Here is a 13585-nt window from a genome sequence, read left to right on the forward strand (position 1 = left end):
TTCGAGTTGTGAAATTATATAAACAAAGGTTTAATTTTATAAAACAGTAGGTAGATCCATTGTTTATGGAATTTCTCAACTCTGACAATAGCACCCCGCTTAGCTGAATATTAATGACTTTCTTAGATAGTTAGCTAGACTTTAATAACGTAATCTTTCATCCTGCGTTTAAATTTTTAAAAAATACTTATTAGTTTTATCAGAATTCGAAAAAATGAATACAATTAAAAACACATTCAAAATTTTGACAGGCGACATTTTGCGCCTTTCCCCTTAAGGAACTACAATGAAAAATCCTTTATCAACTCTATGTCATATATTACGTATAAGTTTTTAGTTTGTGAAAACTGTCATTATAGATAGCAGTGCGTGAAGTAACAATGTATTTTAAATGAGATTTACTTTTTCGCACACTTTCAATGGGGTTTTTGGCACACTTTCATAATATAATCAAATATCCTTAACTTTTGCGTTGTCATGGTGATGACAATATGAGCAATGACTTACAACAAAATTTTTGACAGTTTTGTGATTTGAAAGTAGTTAGGATTTTTAAATTAGCCCAGTAAATGAACGGGAAATTCGGCGATACCGTGTAATTTTCAGGGGCAACTCCGACTTGCATGAAAATTTGGATTTAGGTTCTACTTACCCTCCACTTCAAAGTTGAAATTGTGCCGTTGGTTGCTTTTACTTGGGGGGTGACAGTCACCCCTTCTCGGGGGTGAAAATACATACGTTCAAGATAAGACCGGAAACGGATAAATTGACTGATCTTAAGCAACTTTTGTTCTATAGAGTTTTTTATCTAAGTCAATACTTTTCGAGTTATTTGCCATTGAAATGTTGATTTTTCGACAAAAAAACTACGTTTTCAGACGGTTTTTCGCAAATAACTCAAAAAGTAAATATTTTATCGAAAAAAATATCCTTAGCAAAAGTGTAGCTTATAAAAAACCCCAAAAAATGGTGTATCATCAAAGTCTATCAATAAAAAAAAAACAAAGTTGTAGCTCATGAAAAATACGTTCTTATTCGTCTAATTCCAAATCGAATATTTCAAGGTGAAATCACCGAAAAATTAAGCACTTTTCGGGAAAAACCCATTTAAACTTTTTTAAAGTGTTTATAAAAAGCTTTGTTTTAATTTTTAAACAAAAGTTTTAGCATTAAAAATAAGCGAGTTACGCTCAAAATAAAGTTGGCCCTCTTTTTTTTTTTGTAAAACATCATGAAAATCTCGCCGTGTTTAGCTCCCCAAATGAAATTAATCGCTACCGCTTTACAAACAATTTACTTACCTATCTATTTTTTATCTGATCTGTCAGTCTCACCGGTTTAAAGTGTTTATTTTTGAAAGGGTTTAAATTGAGAAAGCTTGAATGGGTCACTAATCATGAGTGATGAGTGCAAATTTTGCACACCAATATCTTAACCAATTTTTGTCTTACGGAGAAACAAAATAAAACTAACATATTAATAATAGCAAAATCTACATTTTTTTACTCTTTAAGATTTTTCTTATCACTAATACTTTTTAAATTATTTTGAAAAAATGAAATTTTTCAAAAATTTTTAGAAAATTTTATTTTACTATAAAACCAAATGTTTTCAAAAATAAGCCCTTTAAACCAACCAAACTTACAGATCATATAAACAATACACATACAGTTAAAATAAATGGTAAAGCCAAATGATTAATTTCATTTAGGGTGCTAAATAGAGGGAGGTTTTCACGATTTTTTTTACTAAAAAAAAGGGGCCAACTTTTTTTTCCGGTTTAACTCGTTTATTTTTGATGCTGCAAACTTTTGTAAAAAACAAATAATAAGCCTTTTTCGATACTTTAAAAATGTTAATAAGGTTTTCCCGAAAAACGCTTCTTTCTTTGGTGATTTCGCGTTGAATTATTCGATTTGGAATTAGACGAATAAGACTGTATTTTTCATGAGCTACAACTTTGCTTCTACTCAATTTGTAGACTTTACTGGTACACTATTTTTTCGTTTTTTTGTAGGCTACACTTTTGCTAAAAATATTTTCTTCGATAAAATATTTACTTTTTGAGTTATTTGGGAAAAACGGTCTGAAAACGTAGTTTTTTTGTCGAAAAATCAACATTTTAAATCGCGAATAACTCGAAAAGTATTGACTTACGTAAAAAAACTTTATAGAACAAAAGGTGCTTAAAATAAGTCAGTTTATCCATTTCCGACCTTATTTTAAACACGCGTGTTTCACCCCCCGAGAAGGGGTAAATGTCACCCCCCAAGTAAAAGCAACCAACGGCACAAATTCAACTTTGAAGTGGAGGGTAAGTAGAACCTAAATCCAAATTTTCATGCAATTCGGAGTTGCCCCTGGAAATTACACTCCAAAACGGTCATTTATTGGGCTAAATGTCAAAGTTCTAAAAATTGTAGAATAGAAATGAATTCCAGTGACGAAGAGTTAGGTACAGTTTTTTTATTTGTTTATCGTAGATAAAATATTGTATGAAACTGTGCGTGAAGTACTTTTTGCGAACTTACGCGATGTATAGCACTCGCTCCGTTGTCGCTCGTGCTCTAAAAATCGCGTGCGTTCGCAAAAAGCATACTTCACGAACTGTTTCATAAATAACTATTGTTTGATGGAACAAGATTTTTAAACTTAGATTAGAAAAGATAAACTTTTCAAACTGCGACGCCCCGTGTCAGTAGCGTAGCGATAGATCAGCGGGCCCTGGTCCAAGTTGGGATGCGGGCCCTCCCGCCCAATAAAACACACATTGTGTAACAAAAGATTTTAATACACATTCAATATAAATCATCATAATACTAGGCATAATGGCATAAAATACAGTGATGAGCGCGGTAATAACCGGCAAAATATCGCAAAAGATGGAAAACATAATACATTGCGAAACAAAAAGAGATATGAAACTAGTGGAGATGGAAATGATCGTTATAAATGTATAGGGCTTTTCATTCACAGTCATTTGTTTCGAGCTTCGGTCATGTGTCACATAATATTAATATATCTACCACATACGTTATTGGTATATATGTTACAGTTCAAGTTGATTATCCAGTTGGAGTTGACTCCAACTAGTTGGAGTCAACTCTAACGGCTGGTTTCAGTAAAAGTTGATTATAAATATAAAATGAAGATTTATATTCAACATTTACTAGTAAAAGTAGACTCCAACTAGGAAAAGTATACTCTTCCCAATGCCATTTAGTAAAAGTTGATTCTGATTCACACAAACAGCCGATTCTAGAAATTAAATGTTACTGAATATGTTCAAATTAGGCTAGGCTGTATCGTCGCCCCCGTTAGGTAAATTACTCCGATTCGAATTTTTTGCACAAACTTACTCAAAAAGAGGTCCTTATAACAAATCTACTGGGTGCCAGGCAGTACCTTGATCGATAAATTGTTTAAACAATTTTTTTTAGACAAATTCACAAAAATAATTTTTTCACTTCGAACAATTTTTTTAGATCATTTGGGTTATTCTGACCAAAAATAGTTATTTTCCTAACAAGTGCAGAAAGTCATACTTTTCCGCACGCGACTGCAGTTTGCCGAACGACGCGAAGCGGGAGTTCGGCAAGCAGTCGAGTGCGGAAAAGAGACTTTCTGCAAGCGTTAGAAACAATATTTTTTCTACGAGTCTTTAAAAAATGACCAAATCCTAATCAATTAATTTAATTAATATGAAAATACATACACAAATTAATTCTTTGACAAGGTTGTTAAAACCAAACTTTCAGCATAATTGGTTAGCATGACGACGATCTTGGTTTCCATGACGACGATTCAAAACCACTGTTATTGTCTACTAATTTGACTTTCGAATATTATGTCAAAATTATTTTATTTCATCGAATTCTCGCGTTAATTTCATTAAAACATGAACACAATAAGATATATTTGAAATAAATTAGTAAATAATATCTAAATATTAGTTTATTGTATGTATTATAATTACTTTAAAGCCATATTAACATATCTAAATTAACACGCGTGCGGAAACGTAAAACGCATGCGAAAAAGAAAAACGCGTTCGCGAAAGTAGACATTTTTGCACGCTCGTAGAAAAAAGGTATTTTGTGATTTTTCTCTAAAATTGATTGTTGTCGAGTTATACGCGATTTAAAATTTGAAAAATGCGAAAATAGCAATTTTCTAGGCTTAATAACTCGGTTAAAATCCATTATTATGAAAGTCAGAAAGTGACCAAATTAAAGTTTATAGCTCCCTCTACAAGATCCAGCAGAAATTTTTGTCACTATTTTATTACTAAGCTTTATCTTTAATTATTAACAATGAGCGCTAAGTGCGTATTAGGCGGCCGTCAATGGTGAGTGCTAAAGAGATGCACCATTCCAGCCGTCCAATGGTGAATCTTCGGACAGTTCCGGCGCCAATTACATCTTTAACCCTGTTTTAAGTAACTAGTGTCGATGTACACTAGCCCAGGTGGACCGACGGCTTAACGTACTCTCCGAGGCACGGTGAGACGGCTCGTGTCATTATTGGAAATGAAAATGGTTTGTCTTTAACAGGGCTCGAACTCACGTGCACTGGCGTATGAGGCCAGCGATTATGCATGCCGTTACTCCACGGCCGCTCGCTCGACTTTCACAATAATTATCTTTAACCGAGTTATTAAACCTTGAAAATGGCTATTTTGGCGTTTTTCAAATTTTAAGTCGCTAATAACTCGACAACAGTCAATTTTAGAGAAAAAAGCTCAAAGGATCTAAAAAAAATTTGTACGAAGTGAAAAAATTTATTTTTGCGAATTTGTTAAAATAATTGTTTATCGCCAAACGTCACTAAAATCATTCATTATTGTACTCATTTGCCCTCATTTTCGGCAGTAAAGTAACACTTTGTTTTATTGAAAGAAGAATGTTACTTTACCTGCCGCGATAATTAATCAAATTAACCGAGATTGAATGTAAGTGGTCAATGGCAGCAATCGATTATTTATTTGAGTGAAATTAAAATTTATTTACTTTAATTATTAAAATATTGTACAAAATTTATCTTATTATTAATAAAATTTATGTCAAAAAGTAAAATTCTGTCGTGTTTCGCAATTATATTCATACAAAATAAATCAAAACTTTACAGATTTAGTAATTAGGTAGCGTTTCCCAACCGGTGGGTCGCGGGCAGATTTCAGGTGCGTCGCGGCGTGGCTCTTACAGTAGCCGAGTGACGTAAAGAGTACAGAATAGCGTATCATCATGGGTGAGAGATGGGTCGCGAATATGAAAAAACATCAGAAGGTGGGTCGCCAGACATAAAAGGTTGGGAACCACTGAGGTAGGTATACAATATTGATAACTATCGATTAAACATCAAAACCGGCCATCATGCAAAAGTCATCTGTCATTACTGTCATTCGAATTTTTTATTTCGTCTAAAATTAAAAAAAATTCCTCAAAGTTGTAAGTAAGTGTTAATGTTTTTTATGATTGACGATACAATTTTGTACGCACCACCTCAATACTCTTTATCGAACGCGTCTGTTCCTCTGCTCGTAATATCAGACTCGTTCGATAAAGAGTCACTTTACTGACTGACTTTACTGAAATTGGTTAAACAATTTTTCGACCGCGGTACCGCGTGACACCCTGTGTATTTGTTATGGATTGTTATACGGATATATTTGTTTGAGTAAGTTTGTGCAAAAAAATCGAATCAGAATAATTTACCTAACGGGGGCGACGTAACAGACTATACTAATAAGTAGTTGAAACGGTCAAAACAAAGAAACGTACACTCATCAAAAATGCACTTGAGATTCTCGTATAATCAACATTTACTGAATCGATCCAGGAAGAGTCAACTCCAACTAGTAAAAGTTGATTTAAATTTTTAAAATCAACTTTTACTGCTCGTTTCAGTTGGAGTTAACTAACTGAGAATCAACTTGGACTGTAACATATACAATAATACAAACCAAATACGTATGACGTACATATATTAATATTATGTGACACATGACAGGAGCTCGAAACAAATGACAATCGATGAAAAGCCCTATAAATTAACAATACATTACATAGTTTCCCACCTTTAGACGTATCAGAGGAGTATGATAACTGTCACTGTGACAGTAGAATTTTATAAAATACTTCTGTCACAGACGTCTAAAGGTGGGAAACTATGTAATGTAATGTTAATTTATACGTTTATAACGATCATTTGCACCTCCACTAGTTTCATCCCTTTTTGTTTCGCAATGTATTATGTTTTCCATCTTTTGCGCTATTTTACCGGTTATTAGCACGCTCATCACTGTATCATATTTATATTTTTTATAAAAACTCAAGCTATCTTATAGTTCATTTTTTACTCACGGTTTTTGCTCCTAATTTTAAACAACCGCTTGGACTGACATGCGCATAGCTAACATGCCAAAGAAAAAAAGTGATAAGGTGCCGATGTTGCTTTTGACCTGGGGGTGAGTTGCACCCCTTCTCGGGGGTGAAAAAACATACGCTCAAGACGACTGTGGTTACAACATAGAAAATCAACAAAATTTACATCATCAACTACACAATGAATGCGCAACAATAGGGCTTTTCATTTACAGTCATTTGTTTCGAGCTTCTGTCATGTGTCGTATAATATTAATATATCTACGTCATACGTTATTGGTATTGCCCATGATACAAACCAAAGACGTATTACGTAGATATATTAATATTATGTGACACATGACAGAAGCTCGAAACAAATGAAAATCGATGAAAAGTCTTATAGAAAACATGTCAAATGAAATGAAGCGAGTATGAGGGATACGTTCGTTTAAAGTACGAGCTTCATAATGATAATTAAATGCAAGTTGTATACCCGATTTTTCTATGATCATTTACAACAAAAAAATATATTCCAATTGATTAATTTTGTAACGCAAACAAATTAAGTAGTTTGTCAGTTTGACAGTTTGTTTACTATTGAGAACTGTCAAAGCGTATGTATTTGACTCGCCATTGGTCACTGCACGTGCGCTACCTTTATCGCAAATGCCATATCGCGATTCTATTGGTTAAAAATCTGTATCTTAATGAACATCTGTATCATAATGAAGTTCATTATGATAAAGATAGTGAAATCATAATTGATATATTATAGTGTGAGAATAGAAAAAATAAAATAAAAACGTTTATTGTCTTCATACTATTACATTTTCACACTTATTCCGCTTATACCGTTATGCCTATAACTAATAACTACTGTTTGGGTATCCTGTTCGGGTTTCTGGATCTGACCCCGCTAGGCTTCTGTAGGTCTGCTTTAGTAGACACTTTTCTCGCCTCTTTATCTTTACCTACAACTCTGCTTGGTTCGTTATTTCGAGTCTTTTGTTTGCTCAGTTATCGTCATCAACCAACTGAGTCACTAAGTTTATGATTTTCTTCCAATAATTACTGTTGTTGATAAAGATGTATTTGCTCTCAACTAATCGTCTCGTGGTCTGGTGTTAGAGTTTTCTGGTTCTCTTTTTGGTCAAGTCTGTCAGTGATGTGTAGTGGAGCCTTCTTAGTTGACTGCATTGGTAACCCTATCCTGCCATTGGAATCCCTCGATGACTCTGTAGCATACCATCTTTGGTGTGGAGCTCCATACTGGGACTGCATACCACATCACCATTCTAACGTAGGCCTGGTATAAATGGATCTTCTTGGAGGGAATAGTGCTTAATATGTATGTTTGGATCATTTTCTTTGCAACTGACACCTTTCTCTTATTTTCTTGTATATTTTTAGTTGAATCTTCTGCCGGGGTAAACCAAAACGTACTTACAAACTTCGTCTCTTAGTATTATGTTCCCTCGTATTCAAATTTTTTTCTTTTGGTGTTCTGGTCTGTTCGTCGATGATAATTAATTGAGTCATATCCGCGTTGATTTTGATATTTCATTTATCAATATAGGTATTCTGTTATTCTCTGTATGTAGTTTTTCAGTCTCTTAATTCTTCTGTTCTCCTTTTGACACGGTGTAAATTGCCGTGCATCTATTTATAGGGTCGTGCTAGTTCTCATCAGTGGACATGATATAACAATAATATAACAAAAATGTATAAAAATATTTTGTATAAAACAAAAATGTTATACAATAACGGCGACAAAACGCTGCCCTGAGAGGTAAGCAGTCCTGAGCAATTATTCAGCCCCTGGCTAACTTGCCCCTCCTATTAGTCTAAGAGCTAGAGCCGAAAAATCATCGTCATAAGTAATATGGAGTTTGGCATGTGAAATGTGTATATTGTATATTAATAATTATGACCCCTTTCAGGCTGACACTTCAGTGGATACAGGAAGTAGCAATAAGGGATGAAACGGGAAAGTTAGTGTAGTCTTTAAAGATTTTCACCTCCTATTTTGTTAAACCTCCACCGATTTGCATGAAAATTGGTGACTAGTTAGAGCATACCCCAAGAAATAAAAATGATTTAGTGCCAACTTGCACTTTTAACCTGGGGGTGGATACCACCCCTTCTCGAGGGTGAAAACTATTTTATTAAAAATAACCCCGCAAATCGATAGAGGGACAATTTATAAGTAACATTTGTTATATCACGTTATTAAAATAAATCAATATTTTTTGAGTTATTAAAGATCAAAGATTTGTCTGTTTAAAAGCACATGCGTGAAGTTACGGATGATAAAAAGAACATATTAATTAATTGTATGTTACTAAAATATTATTTTTATGTTATTTCGATATTATAAACTTAGCAAAAGTGTATTCGAATATGTCAAATGTACCCATTATTGGATATATTCAGTTTATATTGACAGAAAAAATTTAATTAAATATCGAAATAATATAAAAATATTATTTTACTAACATACAATTAATTAATAAGTTCTTATTATCATTCGTAACTTCACGCGTCTGCTCTTAAATAGACAAATCTTTGATCATTAATAACTCAAAAAGTATTGTGGGGTTATTTTTAATCAAATAGTTTTCAGTTTTGTTTCTTGAGGTATGCTCTAACTAGTCACCAATTTTCATGCAAATCAGGTTTAACAAAATAGGAGGTGAAAACCTTTAATGACTGCACTAACTTTCCCCTTTCGACCCTTATTGCTACTTCCTGTATCCACTGAGGTGTCATATGTCAGCCTGAAAGGGGTCATAATTGTCAATATACAATGGACACATTTCACAGGAAAAACTCCATATTACTTATGACGATGATTTTTCGGCTCTAGCTCTCCGTCTATATGATCGTATTTACTTAAAAGATTTCACTGTCTATCGCCTAAAACATTAGGCGAAATATTTTTGAGTAGCTACATCAGTATCAGTAGGTATTGTCTCTGTTCATTGCCCATTAATAAGGGGATGGGTACGTAGTTTCGGCTCCAATGCTATTTAAATGGGATTCATTTTTTTCAAATCCTGAGAAAACTAATAAGTATTTTTGAAAAATTTAAATGCAGAATAAAAGATTACGTTCTTACCGAGGGCCGAAAGTGCCTGAAAACTTCTGTAATGTTTATTTTAACAAGTTACAGGGGTGAAAAACTAAGAGAAAATGTAGTGTGATTTTAATTTCAAATATCTCGTTCAAAAGAAACTTTTTATTTATTCTAAGGAACTTTCGGCCCTCGTTAATAATTTAGTCTTTCATTTTGCGTTTAAATTTTTTAAAAATATATGTATATTAGTTTTTTCAGGATTTGAAAAAAATGGACACCAAGTCCGTGGTGATATTTTCCAAATCGAACATTCGCTATCTTTGCCATACAACGCACTGAGTCGAATAGAATATGGTGACAAGGCAGTGAGAATTTTAAATAGGTATTTGACATGGCATCGGGAATATTTTGGGTTGTTGATTAAATAATATTGATAGTGTATTTGATAAATAATTGATTTTTAAGACGTGAACTTAATAAAAAGTTATTTATTGTTTATTATTTATGGAAGATCCAAGTAGAGAATACAGCAGGATATATTCTGTGATCCAAGTATTTTGTTTTTAAAGATGTTCAAAATTGTAAGCGTTCCATAATAACAATATATTATTAAAAAATCACTTTATTACTTTTCCGCTTTTCTCGATTGAGTATTAGTTTTTGTTGTACAGTATATAAATTATGACAATCACTGAATACATAGTTAGTGAAAAAATTATCATATTAATTAACTGAATTAATGATGCAATTTTACAAGAAACAGTTATCCAAGAACATTCAAAAGCCATCTCTTTAAAGTTAATGATGACATTTGTCAAGTACCTAATGTTTACATATCCATACCAGTGAGAATTTTACTAAACGTAATTTGCCGTCTAAAGACAGAAAAAGTAGGGATAGCCGTAAAATATTTGCACCCATGCCCTTAAGAGCGCAGGCAAAAAAATTTTACGGCTATCCCTACGTTTTCTTTCTTTACACGGCAAATTACGTGTAGTAAAAATATCACTGGTATGTATATGTACATAAACATTACTTGACAATAACATTGTCACCATTTACTTAGAGATGACTTTTGAATGTTCTTAAATTTTGAATATAATTTAATAAACAACTCAAAATTCTTCTTCTTCTTCTTCTCATTATTCTTCTTCTTTTTGGTTTTGGTAGTTTCGCTGCAACGCGATTACCAGCACGATTTATAGGCGATCTTGATGTAGTCTGGCTCTAAAGCCATATCAAAATCGCTGACTATGTTCTTGTTAAAAGCTTTTGATGAGGTGTGATATAATGAAATGAGTTTAAATAGGTCGGATTAAGTATAATTAAAACATAAATTAAATGGCGAATAGCAACATATTATAACGCTAATACATATAAACAGTTGAGCCTTGCAATTTGTAAGCTTATTTTGTTAATTACAAGAAAACGCATTGCAGTTTATATAAGCTTATTTGGTTAAGTGCAAGAAAACGCATTATTATATTAACTGATTTTTTCGTTAGGGAACTTAGAACATTGTATATAGAGAGTGGCGTTTTAAAGTTCATGGAAATGAATTTTGTGTATATAATATATCAAAATTAGGAATAACATTAATCGGGCATTCAAAAAGATGTGGTGTAGATCATGGTGTTAATTTTTTTCAAATTCTGAAAAAACTAATAAATATTTTTGAAAAATTTAAACGCATAATGAAAGACTAAATTATTACCGAGGTTCGAAAGTACCTTAAAATAAATAAAAACTTTCTTTTGAATGAGATATTTGAAATTAAAAATCACACTAAGTTTTCTCTTAGTTTTTCACCCCTGTAACTTATTAAAATAAACATTATACATACCTACCTAGAAGTTTAAAGGAACTTTCGGACCACGGTAATAACGTAATATTTTAGTCTGCGTTTAAATTGTTCAAAAATACTTATTAGTTTTCTCAGGATTCGAAAAAAATGAATCTTATTTAAATAGCATTGGAGCCGAAAGTTTGCGCCTATCCCCTTATGAATCATATAAAAAACCAGCTATTCTGTTTACTGACAGTCGTAAAGTCTCATGTTAATTTTAAAGTAACTTTATGACTGTTAAAGTAACTTTATGACTGCTATAACTGTTATTAATTATTGTATCGATTGTATCGAATTACCTATATCTAAATGTATTGCTTGTATCCAAACAAGTTCAAACAAATAAAATCATAGCCAAAAAAGCAAATTTTATGATTATAAATACAATCTGCAAAGACAATGACGTCGACTTTGCAAAGTAACAAGACACTTACTCAACACACACACACTACACATGACACTAGGTACCTAACTGCAAAAATTCATCGTACATACCATGCCAATGGCCATTAGTTCTGTTGTCGAGGCATTAGCTAAATAAAAAAAATAAAAAAATTATGTTATGTATTACAAAAATAATAGATTGACTAATTTTGTGTAAATAGTGTTGCAGCATTCCTTGGGGCATGACGGATGCATGAGCACGTAAGCCAATAAAAAGAAGTAGACGAAGGAAGAAGAAGATTTTGTAAATAAGAGGTTAAGATTTATGTTGGTTGATTGGTTTATGTTTTGGTTTTGTTTGCCACATTTTTGGTTTAATTATTTTCCTTTTTAAGAAATCGTATAAAATGGATATTGAAAAGCGTTTATTGACATGTCATAAAGTTTATCAAACATTTTATAACGTTTTAAATTCATATGTATCCGATTACTATGTAGAGAATCACTGGAACAAGTTATCTACATCATGGAGTAATCATTTTGAAGAAATTAAAATAAGTGAATTAAGTGATCTCTTAAATTTATCTAAGCCATTAAATGGTATGGTACATCCTCTAACTCTGCTTTGTTTACGTAGTGTACTTGACAATTTTACTCTTCCTAGGAGAAGAGCAGATTTGCCCATTTCTCCAGAAATTTCTCCATTTAAAGACAACAAAAAGTTCATGAATTTTTTTTGGAAAAACGTGAAGTTGAAGAAAAGACATGAAATTGATATTATGGCAAAATTGTGTTACAGACTCGCTAAAGAAACGAACTGTTTTCATATTGTGGATATTGGTTCTGGTGTGGGACATTTAAGTCGAATGCTTTCATATGGTTATGGCATTAAAGTGTGTACTGTAGAAGCTGTAGAGGCTTTCACAAAGCTAGCAGAATCTATGGATAGCAATTTTGAAAATGCTTTAACTAAAAGAAACATTTGTCACATAAAGAATACTTTTAAAACTGTGCATATAAATAAAAGAATTACAAAGGATATAACAGTTCAAGACTTTTTGACAATAGTGCAAAATGCTTTCGATAATAAAAATGTTAGATTTGGAATCGTAGGACTTCATCCATGTGGGGATCTGGGTGCTACACTTCTTAAACTGTATATGGAATGCCCTAATATAGTTTTTATTAATATTGCCAGTTGTTGTTATATGAAAATTACTTTAAACCCCACAACTGAATCTTGTTTTCCATTAAGTAACTTTTGTAAAGCACAAAATATTGTTCTATCGTATTTGGTATGTGAGATAGCTTGCCATGCTATAGAAAACTACTCAGAAAAGTTAAAGAATGATGCTGAATATGAAAAACTTAAAATCCATGCCTATAGAGCTGCCTTAGAAGATCTTTTAACATCAGTGGATCCTGAATTGAAACATTCTATCGTAGGCAGTGTTAAGTATACTGATAATTTGACTTTTGTTAATTATGTAAAAAAAGTCTGTGATAATAATAATTTACCTAACCTTCCAGATGAAAAGGTACTATTTTATGAAGATTTGATAACCACAACATGGAGAAAAGTGGTTTCGTTTTACTCTATTAGATTATTATTAGCTCCTTTGGTTGAAAATATTATTTTATTAGATAGGTGGCTTTATGTTACTGAAAACGGTAGTGAATGTAAGATACTACCTTTATTTGATTGTAATATTTCTCCAAGGAATTTAGTTCTATCAGCCAATAAAAGAAAAGATGTATAACTTATATTGTATTTATTTGTTTTAAGTATTCTTCATATTACTTACAGTCGGAAAAATGAAAGAATACCCATGAACGATCCCATCCATCACTTATTTTCTATTTGCTGTCTTTTTCAATAACAAACGATTGTTATTTATAGAAAGGGACAGCAAA

General features: G+C 32.3%; 1 protein-coding gene across 1 annotated transcript; it reads left to right on the plus strand.

Moving 5' to 3' along the window:
- Window positions 1-11973: 11973 nt before the first annotated feature.
- Window positions 11974-13435, plus strand: LOC114329059 (methyltransferase-like protein 25B). The gene has a single exon (XM_028278071.2). It carries the CDS (start codon window positions 12079-12081, stop codon window positions 13429-13431), a length of 1353 nt encoding a protein of 450 aa, XP_028133872.1. The 5' UTR covers window positions 11974-12078; the 3' UTR covers window positions 13432-13435.
- Window positions 13436-13585: the final 150 nt, after the last annotated feature.

This window comes from Diabrotica virgifera, chromosome 7 (assembly GCF_917563875.1).
Source record: "Diabrotica virgifera virgifera chromosome 7, PGI_DIABVI_V3a".
NCBI classification, from domain to species: Eukaryota; Metazoa; Arthropoda; class Insecta; order Coleoptera; family Chrysomelidae; genus Diabrotica; species Diabrotica virgifera.